General features: G+C 41.1%; 1 protein-coding gene across 1 annotated transcript in view; it reads left to right on the forward strand.

Annotated features, from left to right (window-relative positions):
* The window catches only part of P2RY8 (P2Y receptor family member 8), a 31,347-nt gene extending 27,241 nt beyond the window's left edge, over positions 1-4,106 (forward strand). Inside the window, exon 3 of the mRNA XM_082278781.1 lies at positions 2,848-4,106. Coding sequence (XP_082134907.1) covers positions 2,916-3,989 — 1,074 coding nt within the window. The 5' untranslated portion in view covers positions 2,848-2,915 and the 3' untranslated portion in view covers positions 3,990-4,106. The remainder of the gene's footprint in view (positions 1-2,847) is intronic.
* Positions 4,107-18,638: the final 14,532 nt, after the last annotated feature.

Consider the following 18,638-nt stretch of genomic DNA (forward strand, 5'->3'; position numbering starts at 1 on the left):
TCGAGGAGACCTGGGTAGGTCTTTTTGGAGAACTCTTCTAGGCACATAACCACAAAGTCTGGTGTCCTTCAACTTCAAGAGGTGCCTACATCTGGAGGTACTTATGTTTTACTGACAGTAGCATTCTACGAGTGCATAAAATTTGCCTTTAGCCAGGCCATGAATGCTGACACTGCTTTGCATTCAGCAGCACCTATGAGTGCATTTTTTTATCTCCTTCTTATCAAGATGTACTCTCAGAAAAAGCAAGTACAGAAGAAAATACATTTGAGATTAACACAAACTAAAATGTAAGACATATTAGATAGCTTTATGACCAGTGTGACAGATTTAATGGAAATTTTCACCTATACTCCTACCTCCCCAAGTACCTGTAATTTCTATAGGAGTAGTATCTAGGGGCCTGTGACAGCAAATACCTTTCACTTGCAAGGGTATATTATTAGAGCTCTGTGAATACTCTGATATAGACAACAATTTTCTGTTTGTTTTGAGAAGTACTAAGTTGTTAGGCACAAAGGGGTGCTACTTGAGAAGGATTTTTGAGGCAACAGACTTAATGAATAAGTATTTGCTATGGTAAGACACAGACAGATGAGTTGAAATAGAAAGCATTAAGGCTTTTTCCCCAAGAGTTATGTAACAGTGAGAGCTTTTTCAAGTTAGCCTGAAAAATGAAGAATTAGTTTAATTCTTGATATAGCTCCCCTGACAAGAACTGAATTTCATTTGCAACAGATTTGGCTCAAAGGGCTTTTTGCAATTGTGCCCATTTTATGATCACTTCACTACTTCGCTCTGTGTCATGTGCATGATATATGTACATTTCTGACATCTTTGCAATTCCTATTTTCTTTTTCCTTTTTCTAGGCTTCCAACAACTCAGCTGGAAGCAACATTAGTCAATATCACTCTCTTGATACTGACTCTCACCACTTCTGAATATTTTTAGCTGACATTTGAAGCACTATGTCACATAGATCAGATCAAGAAAGAACCTCACTAAGCCCCCACTGAGCAGCTTGCTGCTGTAGCTGTACCTTTTTCTGGATTTGCACTTGGGTTTTTCTGAGTTAATTATCTCTTTACTGCACTGCAGCCTCCAGTAGAGACTTCACATTTGCCAGGTCTCAGGAACCACCAATGGTTCATAAAGCTTTTCAGTAAAAGCCTCTCTCAGAAAGCACAGTTTTTGGCAGAATAGTTAATTCCAGCTATAGAGTTTCCCAGCACCATGGGCTGGGCTCTTTGAGGGACTGACCAGCTACACTGCTCATGGTCTATGACCACACAAATTAAAGGTCTTTTTTAACAAGATATGATGTTAAGTGACACCAACTGGCACCTCTGTTTTTTTATCTAACCTCCTACAGCAGGGCTGTCTTGCAACAAGACGCTTGGAATGAATGGTGCAGGTGATGAGAGTCCACAAGGGAGTGTGCCTGAACCCACTCTCTGCCTGTTATTAAACAGCAGAGATGTGCCCACAGTTATTGTCTGACTTGGCCTGGCACCTCTTCAGCCCTTACTGTAACTCTTCACAGAACCTACCACAGATCTCTCCTTTGCCTTTCTGGGCATTCGTTGCCATTTCTTCACTTTTTCAACACTACTTTTGTGAAACTGCCTCTCTGTACTTGCAGCTTAATGAAAGCAAGCACACAAGTAGCACGTTGAGGCGTGGGTTCTTTCCTGCAGCTGCTGAATGCTACTACGCTGCTTGAAATAAATAGGCTAAACCATGAGCTATTGCATCTGCCAAGAAAGATCTGTGTAAACCAGACAGTGAAAGCATAGGTTTGCTTTGCAGACTGCAAAACTGAAACTAATTTTGCAGAATTACAGATGATGCAAATAAGACAGCTGCAAACAGAACGTTTTTAAATAACTTACATTTTGCAGAAACTGAAGCTCAATAGTTTTTCTTCTTGGTAGAAGGAAGCTTCTCCAGCCTTTAAACCAGTCCGGCAACTGCAATCTGTCCCTGGTTCTCATGGTTTTTTTCCTTATATTCTGTTTATATTATAAATATAGCAAGAGTCACTGAATGCATGTTCTCCTTTCCCTAAGCTGAAAACAAATGAAAAAAATTTTAAATCCAGCCCTTACTTGAAATGGATCACTCTTTAGTTGCGGGGGGGGGGGAAGGTCAGAAGATACTGTGCACTACAGAAATCAAGGTCATGACATCTAGAGTAGATATGATGGATTTAGCTCATGAAGAATCTATGGACTAGTGATCACATGCAGACATCAATTGAATTTCAACTTGTGATATGTGATTTTCTTTATATTACAGTAACATAGGAGGTTATAATGAATAGACTGCAGAGCAGTCTGGATAGGAGGGATTGATGGGCCAAGGTCAATGGTGTGAGGTTCAATAAGGCAAAATTCCAAGTCCTGCACTTGGGTCACAAGAACCCCAAGCAGCACTACAGGTTTGGGGCAGAGTGGCTGGGAAGCTGCCCAGTGAAAAAGAACCTGGGGGTGCTGGTTAACAGCAATCATTGCTATGATTTAATTGACATGTGGTGTTTGCTCAAAGGCTGGACTCTATGATCTTGGAGGTCTTTTCCAACCTTAATAATTCTATGATTCTAAGTATCAGAAAACCATTCAGCAGGGGAAAGGTAGCTGTTCCAAGATAGGAAGAAGTGAGACTGGTAAAATATTATGATGATTTGGAGGGAGGCAAGAATTTTCAGAAAGTAATTTTAATGGATTCAGTGCATTCAGAGACAATCTGTAAAACTAAAGAATTTTTGTTAGTTGATTAATAGAGGAATTTTGTTCTTAATTTCTGTTTTGACATTTTGCTTTTCTCACTTGACATTTCTCCTCTAGGTTTTCAAGCCAAGTTTTCATGATACGATCCAGCTGGCTTACAGGGATCAACAACCCACTTGTGAATAATGGTTAAAAACGAATCCCACCTGGACGTTTTGACGCTGGCAATGCTCCAGAATAAAACTGTCTCCATCACCCTCCCAGTTGTGTATACAGTGGTGGCTCTAATCAGCATCCCTGGCAACTTGTTCTCCCTTTGGGTGCTCTGCAGTCACATCAAACCGAAAACACCTTCTGTTATCTTCATGATCAACTTAAGCATCACAGACCTTATGCTGGCCTGCTGTTTTCCCTTCCAGATTATTTATCACATCCAAAACAATGACTGGACATTTGGCAAGACTCTTTGCAGCCTTGTGACAGTGATGTTCTACTCCAACATGTATTCTTCCATACTGACCATGACCTTTATCAGCATGGAGCGGTACATGGGTGTGGTACACCCCTTGAAGCTGATCAAGTGGAGAAGAAAAAGGTATGCCTTGGCTGCCTGCCTAGCTATGTGGATTTTCTTGCTACTAGCCTTCTACCCACTAGAAACTACAGATCTGACCTATGAAGTGAAAGAATTAGGGATTATAACCTGTTTTGATGTCCTAAAATGGGATATGCTGCCCACCTTTGCAGCTTGGGTAGCCTTTCTCCTCACTTTATTCATTTTGCTCTTCCTGATCCCTTTTATTGTAACAGTTGGATGCTACATTGGTATCATTAGGAAGCTAATTCAGACATCGAGCAGATATGGTAATAAGCAGAAGACTAGATCTATATACCTGGCAACAATTGTCCTTCTGGTGTTCATCACTTGCTTTGCCCCCAATAACTTCATCCTACTTGCACATATGATCAGCCGCCTATTTTACAACAGCAGTTTGTACCCTGCCTACAAGCTCACCTTGTGCCTCAGTTGCCTCAACAACTGCATAGACCCCTTCATTTATTATTTTGCATCAAAAGAATTTTACCAGAAATTCATGCAATTGTTTTGCCCTACGGTGCTGCTCAGCGACAGCTTGGAAAACAGAAGGGAAAGTTTATTCTCTGGCAGGACCATGTCAGTCAGATCAATGTCAAGTGGACCTATGGATGGGTTAGAGGGAGTAAAGGTCAATTTGCAAAGGCAGGAAAGCGTTTTTTAGCTTTAGATATTCCCAGAAGAAAGACACCTGTGAAACTCATGAGTAGACACAGAAGACATTTCCTTTTGAATGGCCATGCTCAAAATACCTTGCTCCAGTGACAGAACTCAAGCTATACTTAAACTGCACTTCAGCATTTTCTGATTAGAAATGGAAGTCCTAAAGGAACGGAGTTTATTCAAGAAGGCACTGAAGCAAATCCAGCAGGGTTAGCCTGGAAATAGCCTTGCTGCATAAGACCAAGGGATAGGTTTAGAACAAAAGTCACTCTCAGGTTGTATGATAGTTAACCAAAGACTTATGATTCTCAGTGAATGTGAAATACTACTGTACATGAATTAGAGCATACACCAAAGCTGGTTTGGGAGTTGTTTTTCTAAGAAATGTGCTAATCTTTGGTTTTTACTATATTTTTTTCTCTCTTATATTTCTATAAAAGAAAGAATAAAAGTAGCATGGCATTTTACCATTAATGCATAATGCACAGCCACTGTGAATTCACCACAATACTCACCCAACTGCTTATCAGAGTCAAACCACACTGACACTTGAAAAGGTTAGGTTGACTCATATTATTTATTTCAATTCTATACAGCAAAACATCTCATACAATGAAAGGAAAGCTACAACTAACAACGTTTGCAAATACTTCTGCATTTCTTGAAGTTATTAATTTCTCAGGACTGTGGTGAGCATTTTTTTTAAGGAAACAGACTTTCCCACATTAACCTGTTACAGTACCAGTGCTGCTTGTATGTGGTTAGTATCAACTGGACATTTTCACCAGTTCACTGTTGGCTATGCATAGAAGAACCATCCCCTCAGCAGACTTTAGCTTTACACAGTGCCTGGGGAGTGAGCTTTCCTTCCTTACAGAGATGGTGTGGATTATAAACCAGATTTTCAGCCGGATAAATGAAAATTCAACCACAGACTGGAGAGTGATTCTGTGCCAGCAGAAACCAGCTGAAAACTTTTCAAGATGGCCAGATATCAGAAACTGACTTCTTTCAGGCAGGCAAAAAGAAAGAAGAAAAGAAAGAAGAAAATGAGAATGGGAGCTGTACCAAACATCCTGAAAAAAAGCTATGGCAGGTAGATCGAGCAGTCGCGTATTTGGAACCCTTCTCTGAATTATCTTTCTACAGCTTGTTTGCATATTCCACGCCATGTGTAATTCTTTTCACCTCTCAACAAATGCCTGTGTGCTTGGAAAGAGAAGTGCTACAGAAGTTGCACTGGGAATAGACAAAAGAAAAGCTTTTCTTGTAGTACTTACAGCTCTTCACCTACATTTGACCTTCATGGACAGAGGAGAGCCACAAACCGCCTGAGAACACCGGGCAAGTTCCCCTCACAAGCAAGGCAAAGCTATTCCGTATTTTGCTGTGCTGCAACTCCATCCAACACTGAGGAGGAAGCTGTCTGCAGCGTTGTGGATAGTTGGTTCAGACATCACATGCTGCACTGATTCCTGAGCTCCTGTGCCTAAGTAATAGGCAACAGCCAAGGCCCTTAAAATCTGCCATTTTTCTTTGGGTATCTCATGATTAAAATATAATTTTCCACCACTAATTACCATGACTTTCTTCACAATGTTGTGGAAAACCACAACATGCACAGTGAGATATTTGAATGTCCTATCGTCTGCTAAAATATTGTCAGTTTTTTGGAGCAGAATAAATGTGAGTGGACCTAGGACTACCGTTTACAAGGCAATGTGAACATTCAATGCTTCGTGGCATTTCACAGTGTTAGTTTTAATTGATCTGCACATTTTCTGTGTACAAGGCCAACCTTAGTGATATGTAACCCACCTAAACTCTCCCATCAATTTGCCTGGAAGCTACCTTTCACTATTAACTTTCACATGATTCCAGCTTTCTCACTATCACAATTGTTTGGTTGTTTTCTGCATTTTGTTGTGGCAGAAACTTTTTTTGAAGTTTATACTGAAATCTCTCTCATTTTTCTTTTTTTAACATGAAAATATTTTTACATTGAAAGCCTTTATTTCTCCTACATCTAATGCAGACTTTGTTTTATCTTGAACATGGTCCTCAAGTGCATAGTCCCTCCTAAAATATGCTGCAAAGTGCCTGAACTGTAACTGACACAAAATAGAGCCAAAAGGGCAGAAACCTTGCACTTTGGACATCAACTGCTATATTTTAAAAAATAGTTAATTGTTCCTTTTTCAGGAGAAAAAAGATGCTCACAGCTGACTGAAAATATTCCCTCCAGCCTCATGCAGCTCTTCATAACTGTTCATCTCTCTTCTGACAATGTTTAGAAAGGAACAGGAAGGATGCCTCATTCAAGTACACTTCATGCCATTTCACTAACTAGCCTCTAGTTAGCTCAGATTCCTCTTTGGGTCAGTGGCATTGTTCCTTGAGAAAGGAATATAAAAATGAACCCAGCAACAGCAATCCTTCGAGTCTGATGGTGTATACTGTGAAGCCTTGGAGAATTTTTATTAGAGAGACGAGAATAAATTATTATTAAAAGTGGCCCATCATACTGTTCTTTGATCCTGGAAATATACTCTTCTGGGACATCATAAGAATAATGACTTCTACCCTCCCTGATCAGTGGGTGTGAGTTGACATCTATATATATAAACATATAAATATATACACATATATGTACATTGCAATTTGTGAGGTTATTGAGAAGTTCATGTCCAAACTACCCTCAGTTTGGGGAATATGAGCCCTGGGCAGCTTGCTTACTTGTAAGCATTACTGTGTAGTTAATGTAATTTTATTGAAAAGACAAGATATAAAGGCTTCTGTTTATTTTTGGGGTTGGGAGGGGAGTTTGTGTTTTGTTTTGTTTTTTTAATTAACGTATAGAAATTTAATCTATGAATGCGCTTGAACTTTTTTGTACATATAATGATAATAATTAAAAAAACAGAAAAAAGAACATGATTTAAGATTCATTCCCTTGTTTTTACCTGCCACATGTGAAAAACTTCCAAACATAGAAGAGGGCAGGGAAATCAAGTTACGAAATAAAATCAGTCTGTTTTTCATTGTTATTGTGGGGGTTTTTTTAGGTTTTTTCATGTTTATTTATATATATATTAGAAGTTCACATATAGCCTCTTCACACAAATTTTAAAAGTATCAATACTTTAATGAGATGTTGGCTAACTTGAATCCTTCTCCTTGCCCAATAGGTGCACCAATACAAATATTTTTTAATTTCTATGCATTTCTGAAGTAGCCTAGCCCTCAGAGCCTGTCCCACCCCCAGCCTGGAGCAGGGCATTGGAGGAAACTGGGAAGGGACAGTCAGAATCAGTAGTCATGGAATCAAAGAATCATAGAATATCTCAAGTTGGAAGGGACCCACAAGGATCATTGAGTCCAACTCCCAGCCCTGCACAGCACCATCTCTAACAGTCACACCATGTGCCTGAGAGCATTGTCCAAACACTCCCTGAACTCTGTCAGGCTGGTGCTGTGATCACTTCCCTGGGGAGCTGTTCTAGTGCCCAACCGCCCTCCGGGTGAAGCATATTTTCCTAATACCCAACCTAAACCTCCCCTGACACAACTTCAGGGCAATCCCTTGGGTCCTATTCTTGGTCATCAGAGAGATCAGTGCCTGCTCCTCCTCTTCCCCTCACAAGGAAGTTGGAACTGCAATGAGGTCTCCCCTCAGTCTCCTCCAGGCTGACGAGACCAAGTGATCTCAGCTACTCCTCATACAGCTTCCCCTCTACACCCTTCAACATCTTTGTAGCCCTCCTCTGGATGTTCTCTAAGAACTTTATGTCTCTCTTATATTGTGGCACCCAGGACACAAGGTAAGGCCACACCAGCACAGAGAAAAGCAGGACAATCACCTCCCTCAACCAACTGGCGACGCTGTGCTGTCATAAATGTTCCCTAGACCAACTATATTCCATTTTGGTTCCGTGTCTGTTTGGCTAGATATATGCTGATACACGAGAGGGACAGAGATTATCCTGAAGTTAACTCATCATTTTTTGCAGTTCAAAGTGTTTAAAATAACATGAGGTCTACATTGATACCCACAAGGGTGTTGTTTCTCTAAGGTGACAGTTAGGGTATATGCTGCATACCCAAAGGTGGGAAGGATAGCACGAACATTTGTGTGTGAAATTCAGTTTTGGTGAGTGTGAAATAACGCACACAGGGAAATCCAGTCAGAGCTTTGTGTATAAAATGATGTTGCTTGTCAGAGACCACTATGAATCATAATCCATAATTCGATTCATCAGATCAGCATCATAGAAATCCATGGCTCACCCACACCTGGTTTACTCTGTGCACTTCTGGCCTCTGTCACAGATAGGACCAACAAGGACTGGAAAAGATCGAGGCAAGAGCATATGGTATGATCTGAGACACTAATTTAAAATCTTAGAAGTAAAATAGTTTAAGACTCTTCATCTCAGAAAAGAGATGGTATAAGGTAGGTAGGAAAGAGACCTACAAAATCCTCAGTGAAGTAAAACAGCTGACTTGGATGAGTTACACTGCCTTTGCCCAAGCAACACTTGGTGAACAACATATTAAGCTAATGAGATCTCGGCTTAAAACCAGAAAAAGTTAGTATCTCTTCTTACAACACATAGTATAATTAAAAAACACTTTGCCAAGAATGTTGTGGATGCACATAGTACACCAGCCCAGAGACACTGGAAAAGAACATGAAAAAGAAATCCACTGCAGGTTACTAAACAGGCAAACCACCACAGGCCCAGGAAAACCCCGAGGATTAAAATCGTCAAAGGCTGGAGGGGTACTAAGAAGAAGTCATATTATGTGACTGCCCTGCTCTCCCTTCTCTTGGAATGCCAGTGTTTGAGGCAGGACACCATAAGCAAGACAGCCTCTTGGCTCCACTCTGCTCCATCTCACACCCCCAGTTAAGGCCTGCCAGAACCACCTTGGAGCCTGGCCTCTTCCACCCTGCCTGCTGGAGTACTGCCAGTGGGAATTCAGCCTGCTACCACCTTGGAAGAGGCTATTCCACAGTCAGGGGAGCCTGGGGCACAAGCTTGATCGTCTGTCACTTAGCCCTTTAGACAGAACCACAGGATGGCTGAGGCTGGAAGAGACCTCTGGAGGTCACCATGTCCAACCCCCCTAACCAAGCGATCTCTCACATTCAGGTAAAGATGAACTTGTGTTTTGCCCTTCAAAAAATCTCTGCAGGTGCTTGTAACAATTAATAAATTTTGCTTCAGAACACATAATTATTAATTTAATTTCTGACATATTTTCTCACCTCTGGTCTCATTTTTTCCATCACCTATCTCTCTCAAAGGCAGCTGCTGTCAGAGCTGACTAGCAGCAGACCTCTTTGTCCACTTGGGACAGGGCAATTCACTGTTGCTGGTTTTTTTTAACTCCTCAGGCAGCAGCCTAGTCTACTCTTTAAAGCTCACAGCTGTATTAGTGAGGAGTGCAATTCTCTGGCATGAATTGTCACAAATACATTGGCAAACACACTCTAGAGTACTTTTTCTGGAAAAAAAAGGTAACAAAATCTTTTTCAGTGACCTGACAAATTCCTCTAGAAAAGCTAATTTAAGATGCTATGACCTGACAAAGTCCATTAAAATAATCAGTTTTATTGGTAAAATTTTTAGATGTATCTAAAGCCACAATTCTTTTAACAGCCCCAAATGAAAATTCTAATGGAAAATGATTCTCACAGAATGAGTAGGATATAAGCCTTGGTTATTGTACTTAGTAATTAAATCCATCCTGAAAAAAACCAGGAAACTTTTATTGGAATAAATGTACTTTCCTCATTTATGCTGCAGGTCATAGTCTCAGAAGGAGTTATTGAGAGCAAAATATAAGTAATACTATTAATTTTGATATATCTGGATTACTTTCATTCTGGATTAAGTTTTTGCAAGTGTTTTCTTCTTGAATCTGCAAAGTGGAATTATGGAGTGCATAACAGAGCATAATGCTCAGTTGAAATACCTTTTTTAAAGCTTTATTTTTTATTTGACAAAAAAACCCCAACCCTGCATAACTGAAGTCTGGACTGCTACTGAACTCCTGGTCTTTCATGACTCAGTTGCAAGTCTTCTAGTATTTTTCCTTAAAGTTAAACAGCTGGAATATGTTATCAAATGAGGAGACTCTCAAGCCTCTTTAATTATAAAACAAGATGTTCAGAGCTACCAGACAGAATACCTTTCTAGCTTTTAGCATAAATACCTCAACTCCCTTCTTGACTGTCTCAGCTCATGATGATGTCTTGCAGTCAGTCTTTTTCTTCTGCAGAAATTTTCAGCACAGGGACACTGATGGTTCTCTTTCCCCAGTTTCTGCACCACTGCCCACATGACCTGGCTCTGGCATGCCTCAATTTGCAGCAAGAAAAGTGCATGTTGTCCTACTGAGAGCTACCCAGGCTAATTGTCCTTTGGAGCTTTTCCAAGTATGTTCCACAATCTTAACTGTTGTTGTTGGGTATGGTGAAGTAACAGAAAAATGGCGAAGTGTTTTTTTGAGTGCCTTAAATCTGAGGAAATGTAAAGGTTTTTCTCTCCTCTGCTGTGTACCTGAGCAGCTTTATCAAAGGAGAAAGGACAACAGACTTACATGAAGTATAAACAGATTCAAGCTGGAGAGGAGTTAGAGAAATAACTTCTGTGGCAGCTGGGCAGAGAAATACTTTAAGTAACTGCAGAGGGACACAGGAAATTGGTTTTTGCAACAGGCTATCTACAGTTAGAGAATGTCTGTAAATAGTTTTCTTCATAAACAGCCACTTTCATTTTAGAAACATGGTGCCTTTTCAGCAGAAAAGCTGGAAGCAGCAGTAAAACTCCAGATCTCTGCTCTAAGGAAAGGAATGTGATTAACAGACAAATAAACACTATCGAGATACAGAACAAACATCTCACAGAGTGACTCAAACCTCTGGAAATGTGGGCTTGCCATGCACAAAAGGCATAACTTACCTGATCAAGTGTTACCCTAAGCATCTTATTGCTTGGCAGCATTCATGATGACTGTCTCCTTCGTTTCCTGAACATACATGATACCTGCTTTGGTTTTTGGTTGCATTCAGACATCCAGATGTCGATAGAACTTTGTGTTATCATAGACACACACTACAAAAGCAATGTTGGTATGCCACAAATGTTACCATCTTCATCTTTACAGCTGTCTTTGGATTTTGCCATCTTCATGCTTGTAACACCAGGTTACAATAATATTCCTGGGGATCCCAGCAAGCACCTAAATAGGCTTTAGGTCTTGTTACCTCCCCAAACTCACATGGCTTCAGAAAAAAAAGGAAAATATAAAAGTTAATAAGTTAATGTATAAGTTAGAGCCTCTTCCCATCATTTACCTCTACAAAGTGTCTGTCTACCTTCTCAATTAGAAACTCTCTATGGAGTGCAATGGCTCTTTCTCTCTAAAAATGTTTCAGCACCACAACACCTCTGGCTTGGTTTCCCCAGTTCCTCATTATTGTCAACATGCTGACATTTTTCCTTTTCCTATTTCATCTTCCATTCCATAGTATATGCAGAATGCATTGGTATCCCACCCCATTTTGATGAGTAATGCAAAATTCTCTGTACACTTTCACACAAGGTGTCCATATGTTTGAACTTTTAAAATCTTTAAACGAGTACAAAAACAAGTTAAAATACAACATATAATTTTTCTTCAATTTTTCTGATAAAACTGGGATAATAGAAGACAGAAATCTGACAGTATTTATTTCCATATTCAATAAAGGTATTTGGTTCATAGCCTAGAATTATTCCTGTTCTTATAACCAAGAAAATTTGCTGGAGGAGCCTTAAGCTCTGTGGCAATCGTATCTTAGCACTTATTAGCGCAGTTAGGGTGTCTCTTTACCTCTCCAATCTCAATGCATCTCTTTCAAGATACTGCTAGACCTATTGCCATTCACATCGGCTCTGACTGTCCCTAAAAGTACACACCTGCACGCACACATCTGTGTCCATTGCTCAGCCTGGAGAAGAGGACGCTGAGGGGAGACCTCATGGCAGTTCACAGCTTCCTCTCGAGGGCAAGCGGAGGGGCAGGCAATGACCCCTTCTCTGTGGTCAACAGTGACAGGACCTTGAGGGAATGGCCTGAAGCTGTTCTGTTATGTAATCCTTAAAACCAGGGGTTTGAGCGTTTGGGGTGTGCGCTCTTTAGCTCTTAAAAGTTGCAGCATTTTAGAAGTACTCTATAGTTAAAGTGCGTGATCAAATACGTAGGAAAATGACGGGACGCACTGCCCTCTAGTGGAGATACAGATAATAAATGTAAGAGCTCCACAGATGTTCTTGACCGTGGAGCCTCGGAAGTTACTTTCTGGAAGAGGTGGGATTACAGCTGAGCCAATCAATATTCTCTTCTCTGCATCTTCTTTTCATTTTCCCTAACTTTACACTGTTGTCTTTGCAGTTATCATTATACCGTACAAGAAGCAGGAAGACTTATTTTCCATACTTAGGCAACTATGTATTTGTATCTTACATCACATATGTGTACATGTATTTTTTTATAAACACACACACATAAAGATAACATGTGCATGCTGCATATATAATATATATATATAATGTATACACACATTTTCCCCAAAATATTTTATGTACTTGTTTATGCATTTTTCAAATTTAAATAATACAGAACCACTGTTTTTTATAGTTGATACACTGTTTCTTTTTGTCTAGAGATTATGTAAGTGTTAATTGAAGTGAGACTGGGGAAAACTGGGATTAGAGGTGGAACCTGCACAAGCAGCACAAACCAGCCATATGACTTCAAGGGGCTCATGGATTCAATATAATCCACTGGCTGTCAAACACACAAACACACAGATATCTAGGGATGCTGTCAGCATCTTAGATATCTCCTGTCCCAGAGTCTACAGGGTTATTAGGCTCTGCCCAGTCTCCCCTTCTGAGGCTGCTTGTTGGCCTCAAGCCCATAGCACAGCGAAAGGAAGCTGCAGACCAGAAGTTGCTCTCAGCAGCAGACATTGGCTTTGGCAACGGCTGGGAAAGACAGCACTGGCAGCGTGTGTAACTGTAATGCTGCTTCTGTGTCATGTAAATCAGGATGCACTTGCAGCACCCCACTTTATCCTGGAAGAGGCTATAGAACATGTTTGATATCAGGTAGAAACTAGAAGGAAGGAAGCATTCTTTCCTTTCTGCTATCCTATGTTGCTGCTGTGGATGTAGCAGCTCATCCTTTCAGCCAGCACAGGCACAAAATCTGTCATTCTGTGCTCCTCTTACAAGGATTTAGTTGTCTTCACACTGAGATCTTTTTCAAGGCTCTAGGCTTCTCCAGTTTGCAATATCTTTTCTGTGGCAGAGGCCAAAAGCAAAGTAGTTGGTTTGAATTCCTGACATCCTTTCTTCAATTATTCTTGTCAGGACTCTCTGTACACTATCTAAATGTGCTGGCCAAGGATGATTCTTTGGGGCTTGGATAATGATTTCTGTATTGTCAAAAGATGCTTTGTGAATGGCCATGTTCTCCTCCTGGGCATTGCTACATCCATGTTTGATGTAGCTGTTTCTCCTTGTCCCAGGAGATGGACATGGAGCTGCCTGACAAACAGGCTGGTATTCTTCTGATACTAGTTATACTGCACTCCCTCAGCAATTGTGAAGTTTCTACCCAAGATATGATGTAATTTGATAACTCTGCTATGAAGATAAAGATCTTCAAAGTATGTATGTAAAAACATTTACAGGGACATTATGTATCCTACAACCTGTATATTTAAATCTTATTTCATCTGACTTCCTGTGGTCTCCATAAAATGTCTCCATATGATTGTAGTACTACTCTACTTCAAAGAGAAAGGAAATTCTGGGAAGTGGTTACATAGAGACATCGAGATATTACAAGCTGGACAGAAGAGGAGGAAGGAGCATTCGGACCTGAGCTGACGAATTGATAGGGATTCTTAAAAATGGCCTATGAGAAGACAGAGCTAAACAATGAGACTGGTGAAAGAAATCTAGGGTATCTGCTCTGGAAGCACTCTCTGAGTCTGAAAAAATCTAGAATACCCTTTCATAAACCACGAATCTAGTTGAACATGTAAAACAATCTTAAAATATCAAGGAGATGGAATGTTATATGAAGCAGGTAACTCTTCAGAAGGCTGCTAGCTAAATACAAGCTGTATATAAAAAGACAAAAGTAAAATATAGGACAGGAAATGTTAAATGACATCATGATGCTTTTAAACAGTTACTGATGATTAGCTGGTGAAAGAGAATCCATCTGCAAACAACTAAAGATCTTTTCCCATAATAGAAACAAGAGGTATTAATTACATCATGAATTGGGCAGACAAATTAGACTATGGCAAGGATTTCAGTGGCAGAAAAAGGTTCCTTGAAAAACCTAAGTCTGAGCTCTTTGAGTTGATGAGGTTATCCTAGAAAAGTCAAGCTGCCCTGTGAAAGGTGAAATATTCCCTTCATAGCAACTTTATAGCTAAGCTCCTAGGATTCACTACTTTCCTCACACTGGAAATGCATTGTTCCCCAAAAAAGATGATCCTGTGCTTGCACAGGTGGCTCAGGCAAATAATACATCTGGGTTGAAATACATACACTCATCACAATACACATAAAAGTAGGCACAAGAACTTGATGATCGTAGTGTTCTTTACATGCTTGAAGGTGTTACTGTGATGGCCACAGAGTAAATGCATGGACAAAAAAGCAAAGAAGTCCAGAACAAAAATATCGAGGTCTCTGCAGTTCAGAACACTTACTGCTGTTTTGCTTCTGTTCAAAATACCTCGGATATTTGAAAAAGTCAACAGTTTCATAACCAACCTTGGACAAGCTAATCTTTGACTAGCACAGTCAACCACGACACAAACTTTTCTGATAACTGCTGGTGTCATTGATCTTCCCCTCGGTCAGCTCGCTGCAGCCTCACACTTGCTGCGTCTGGCTTGCGAGGCTGCCATGGAGCAGTTAACGGCTCTCGTCAAACCTCTCCCAGCTGTGGCAGCTTATGTGATGTGGTTCAGCTTTTCTCACAGGGTTCTTTAGTTTGACATTTAGACCAGCAGAAATAACATATAAAGATGGTAAATGAAAATATGTGTTTCAACAGGTTTGTGGTTTTGTCTTTTAAATAAACAAAATCCCCATTTGCCATGTAAGTTTAACAGAATAACAAATGTAGTAATTACCACTCCTTAAAAATAGTAATCCAAGAGCCACATCTCATTTTCTTCAAATAAAAAACTCTTTTAGTGGTCTCTGGTTTTGGGCATTGTCTGAACTTTCATGGAAAATCTATAGAAATTACACATATTTCCCATTTATGTATCTAAGTTTCAAAAACTCTGTCATGCAAAGCAGAATTCAGTTAAGGGAAACAAATCAGGCTTGTTTCACTCTTCAGTTAATGGGAGGCCACACCTAAGAAAGAGGAGTTATGTTGGATGCATCTCTAAAGGCTCTACAGGTGTCTAGAGACCTAGGTCTTTGTTTCTCTCTCTCAAAACAAGCTGCCAGGAACAGGTGTTCTTTTATGTCAAGTCCTTCCTCTATACATACACAGAGATTGGGATGGAGTCACAGCTTCATCGCTCTGTTGCTATGCTAGCCAAACTATATTGGAAGACTGAATAAAATGAGGAAAATAAGAAAATTTGGCCTGTTGGTTTGCTATGTAAACCTTTGCATTATCATTTTAGTCCTCTGGAGTGTCTGAATTCAGTTTATCATGCTTGCTTATATTCAACAGAAAGCAAGGCATAGTATAGAAAGATACCTCTGGATAAGAAATGTGTCCCAGATTCTAGGAACATCCATACATTGCAATTTCCCTTTCCTTGGTTAGTAATGCAGTCACATTGAAGATGTACATATATTAGGATTTCCATTTATATTAAACTTGCAAAGTTGCAATATTTTTTCTAAGAGGAATAACTCCACATCGTTTCTTATGTGTGCCAGGAAACATAAGCTTCTGTTACTTGATGAGATCCACGTCCTTTTATTACATCAAAAATTATATTGGTATCATATGAAAGATACTATGGTTTTAATTTCTGCAATATCTTTCAGACCTGTCATTTGCTTGGAGCAATGTCACACTTCACAGCCCCAAAAAAGGAACAGTGGATTTGTTCTGACAAGCTCTAGGACAAGCATGGACTATTCCTTTTTCACACAGGCCCTATCTTCCAATCTGGCTCTTCAGATAGCCCAGAACTATATTCAGTATTACGGATTTTCAGAGGACTGTCCACATTCACAGTTGTATTTAATCTAAGGTTTTTATTTCTGTTTTCAATTCAGCAAGATTTCCCTAGGTGTAATTATTTGAGAAAAAAAATCTTTAAATTTTCAATTCTGCTCTCAAGTTACCATAACCACTAAAAAAAAAAAAAGTAAGTTCAAACCTTAAATTCTGGTACCTAGGATGATGTACAACCTGTCAAATTATGGTGACAAATGGCTGATCCTCATGCACCATGACAGAAGCAGGAGACCCAGGCCTGAGAGGAGCCCCAGCAGCCTCACAAGGCCAACAGAGCCCCCTGTTCCAGCCCCTGCAGGTGCCACAGGAGCCCTAAGTTGTGCTACTGGGAGGGTCCGCATATAGGATAGGTAGGTAGGGGGATGTGTGTGCATACAACAAAACAGTTTTTCATCCTGATCAGCCACAGGGGAACAAAGAGACCTCTGGTGCTGTTTGTGCCTGTGTGAGTGCTAAGTGTTCCTGCCCGTGTTGCTCTGTGGGGTTTTCCATGCCTCCGTGTACACACGCCATACAGGGTGTGCATGTCTCCTGCTGACAGTGCAATACACGCTCAGCCCTGCTGCTGGGACCACCTGGGGCAGGCGGCTGTGGCAGCCTCACCTCCACTGGGCTGTCAGATTTGGCAACCCCTAAAAGAAACCATGGAATCACAAAATGGGAAAGGTTGGAAGCAATCACCTGGTCCAACTTCCTTGCTCAAGCAGGGCCATGCTAGAGCACATTGCACTGGATTGTGTCCAGATGGCTCTTGAATATCTCCAATGTGGGAGACACCACAACCTGTCTGGGCAGCCTGTCCCAGTGCATGGTCAACCGCACATTAAACTTCTTTCTCATATTCAGGTGAAAATTCCTGAGCATCAGTTTCTGCCTGTTGCCTCTTGTCTATAGTGTGGCACCACTGAGAAGAGCCTGGTTCCACCAATGAGACATGTGGTCCATGAGATAGGTGTCAAAAGATCCGATTATTCAATGCCAACTGCTGTTTTGATGACTGGATATATTTTTAATGCTGGAGGATACATTTCACTTTCTTCCAAGCCAACTGAGAAAGCATGCAGCATCACACTATTTGACAGTAATCTGAGTTTTTATGTTCTTTTTCTACTACTTTTTTTCTACTTTTTCACTTAAAAGGCCAAATAGGGGATATTTAAAGCACGATGATAATGCAACAGGGGATGATGACAACAGAGTCACAGAATCATAGAATGTTAAGGGTTGGAAGGGACCTCAAAGATCATTTAGTCACAACTCCCCCTGACATAGGCAGGGACACTTCCCATGAGACAAGGTAGTTCAAGGCCTTATCCAATCTGGCCCTGCCAGCAATCGGGCATCCACAACCTCCCTGGACAACCTGTTCCAATATCTCACCACCCTCTCAGTAAAAGATTTCTTCCTCATATCAAACCTAAATTTCCCCTCTTTTAGTTTGTATCCCTTACTTCTTGTCCTATCACTACATGCCCTTTTGATAAGTCCCTCTCTGACTTCCCCATTTTTCCCCTTCAGGTACTGGAAGGTTTTTATGAGGTCTCCATGAAACCTTCTCTTCCCCAGGCAGAACAGCCCCAAATGTCTCAGCCTGTCTTAACAGCAGAGGTGCTCCGGCCCTCATGGCCTCCTCTGGACTTGCTCCAACACTTTCATGTCCTTCTTATGTTGGGGTTCCTTCTGACTAAGAAATGCATTATAACACCTCTTTTCCAAATACTTCATGCCAGCATTAGTGGAGCAGAAGGGATGGGAAGCTAAACAAGGCGTGTCCTGTACTCAGCACTGCTGAGGCCACACCTCGAGTACCGTGTCCAGTTCCGTGCCCCTCCATTCAAGAAGGACACTGAGGTGCAGAAGCAGATCCAGGTAAAGGCAATGAAGCTGGTGAAGGGTCTGGAACACAAATCCTAAGAGGAGCAGCTGAGGGAGCTGGGGTTGTTAAGCCTGGAGAAAAGGAAGCCCAGGGGGGACATTATCACTCTCTACAACCACCTGAACGGAGGCTGTAGCCAGATGGGGGTCGGCCTCTTCTCCCAGGCAACCAGCGACAGGACAAGAGGAAATGGCCTCACGCTGTGCCAGAGGTTTAAGTTGGACATCGGGAAAAATTTCTTCACAGGCAGGGTGACTGGACACTGGAATGGAATACCCAGGGAGGTGGTGGAGTCACCATCCCTTGACGTAGTTAAGGAAAGGCTGGACGTGGCACTCAGTGCCATGGTCTATTGACATGGTGGTGCTCAGTCATAACTTGGACTCGATCTCAGAAGCCTTTTCCAGTCTGATGGATTCTGTGTTTCAAGCCTGCCGTCAGCTGGTGCGCACCTCATGCCCGGCACAGCTGCAGCCC

This window comes from Coloeus monedula (assembly GCF_965178545.1).
Source record: "Coloeus monedula genome assembly, chromosome: 3".
Classification (NCBI taxonomy): Eukaryota; Metazoa; Chordata; class Aves; order Passeriformes; family Corvidae; genus Coloeus; species Coloeus monedula.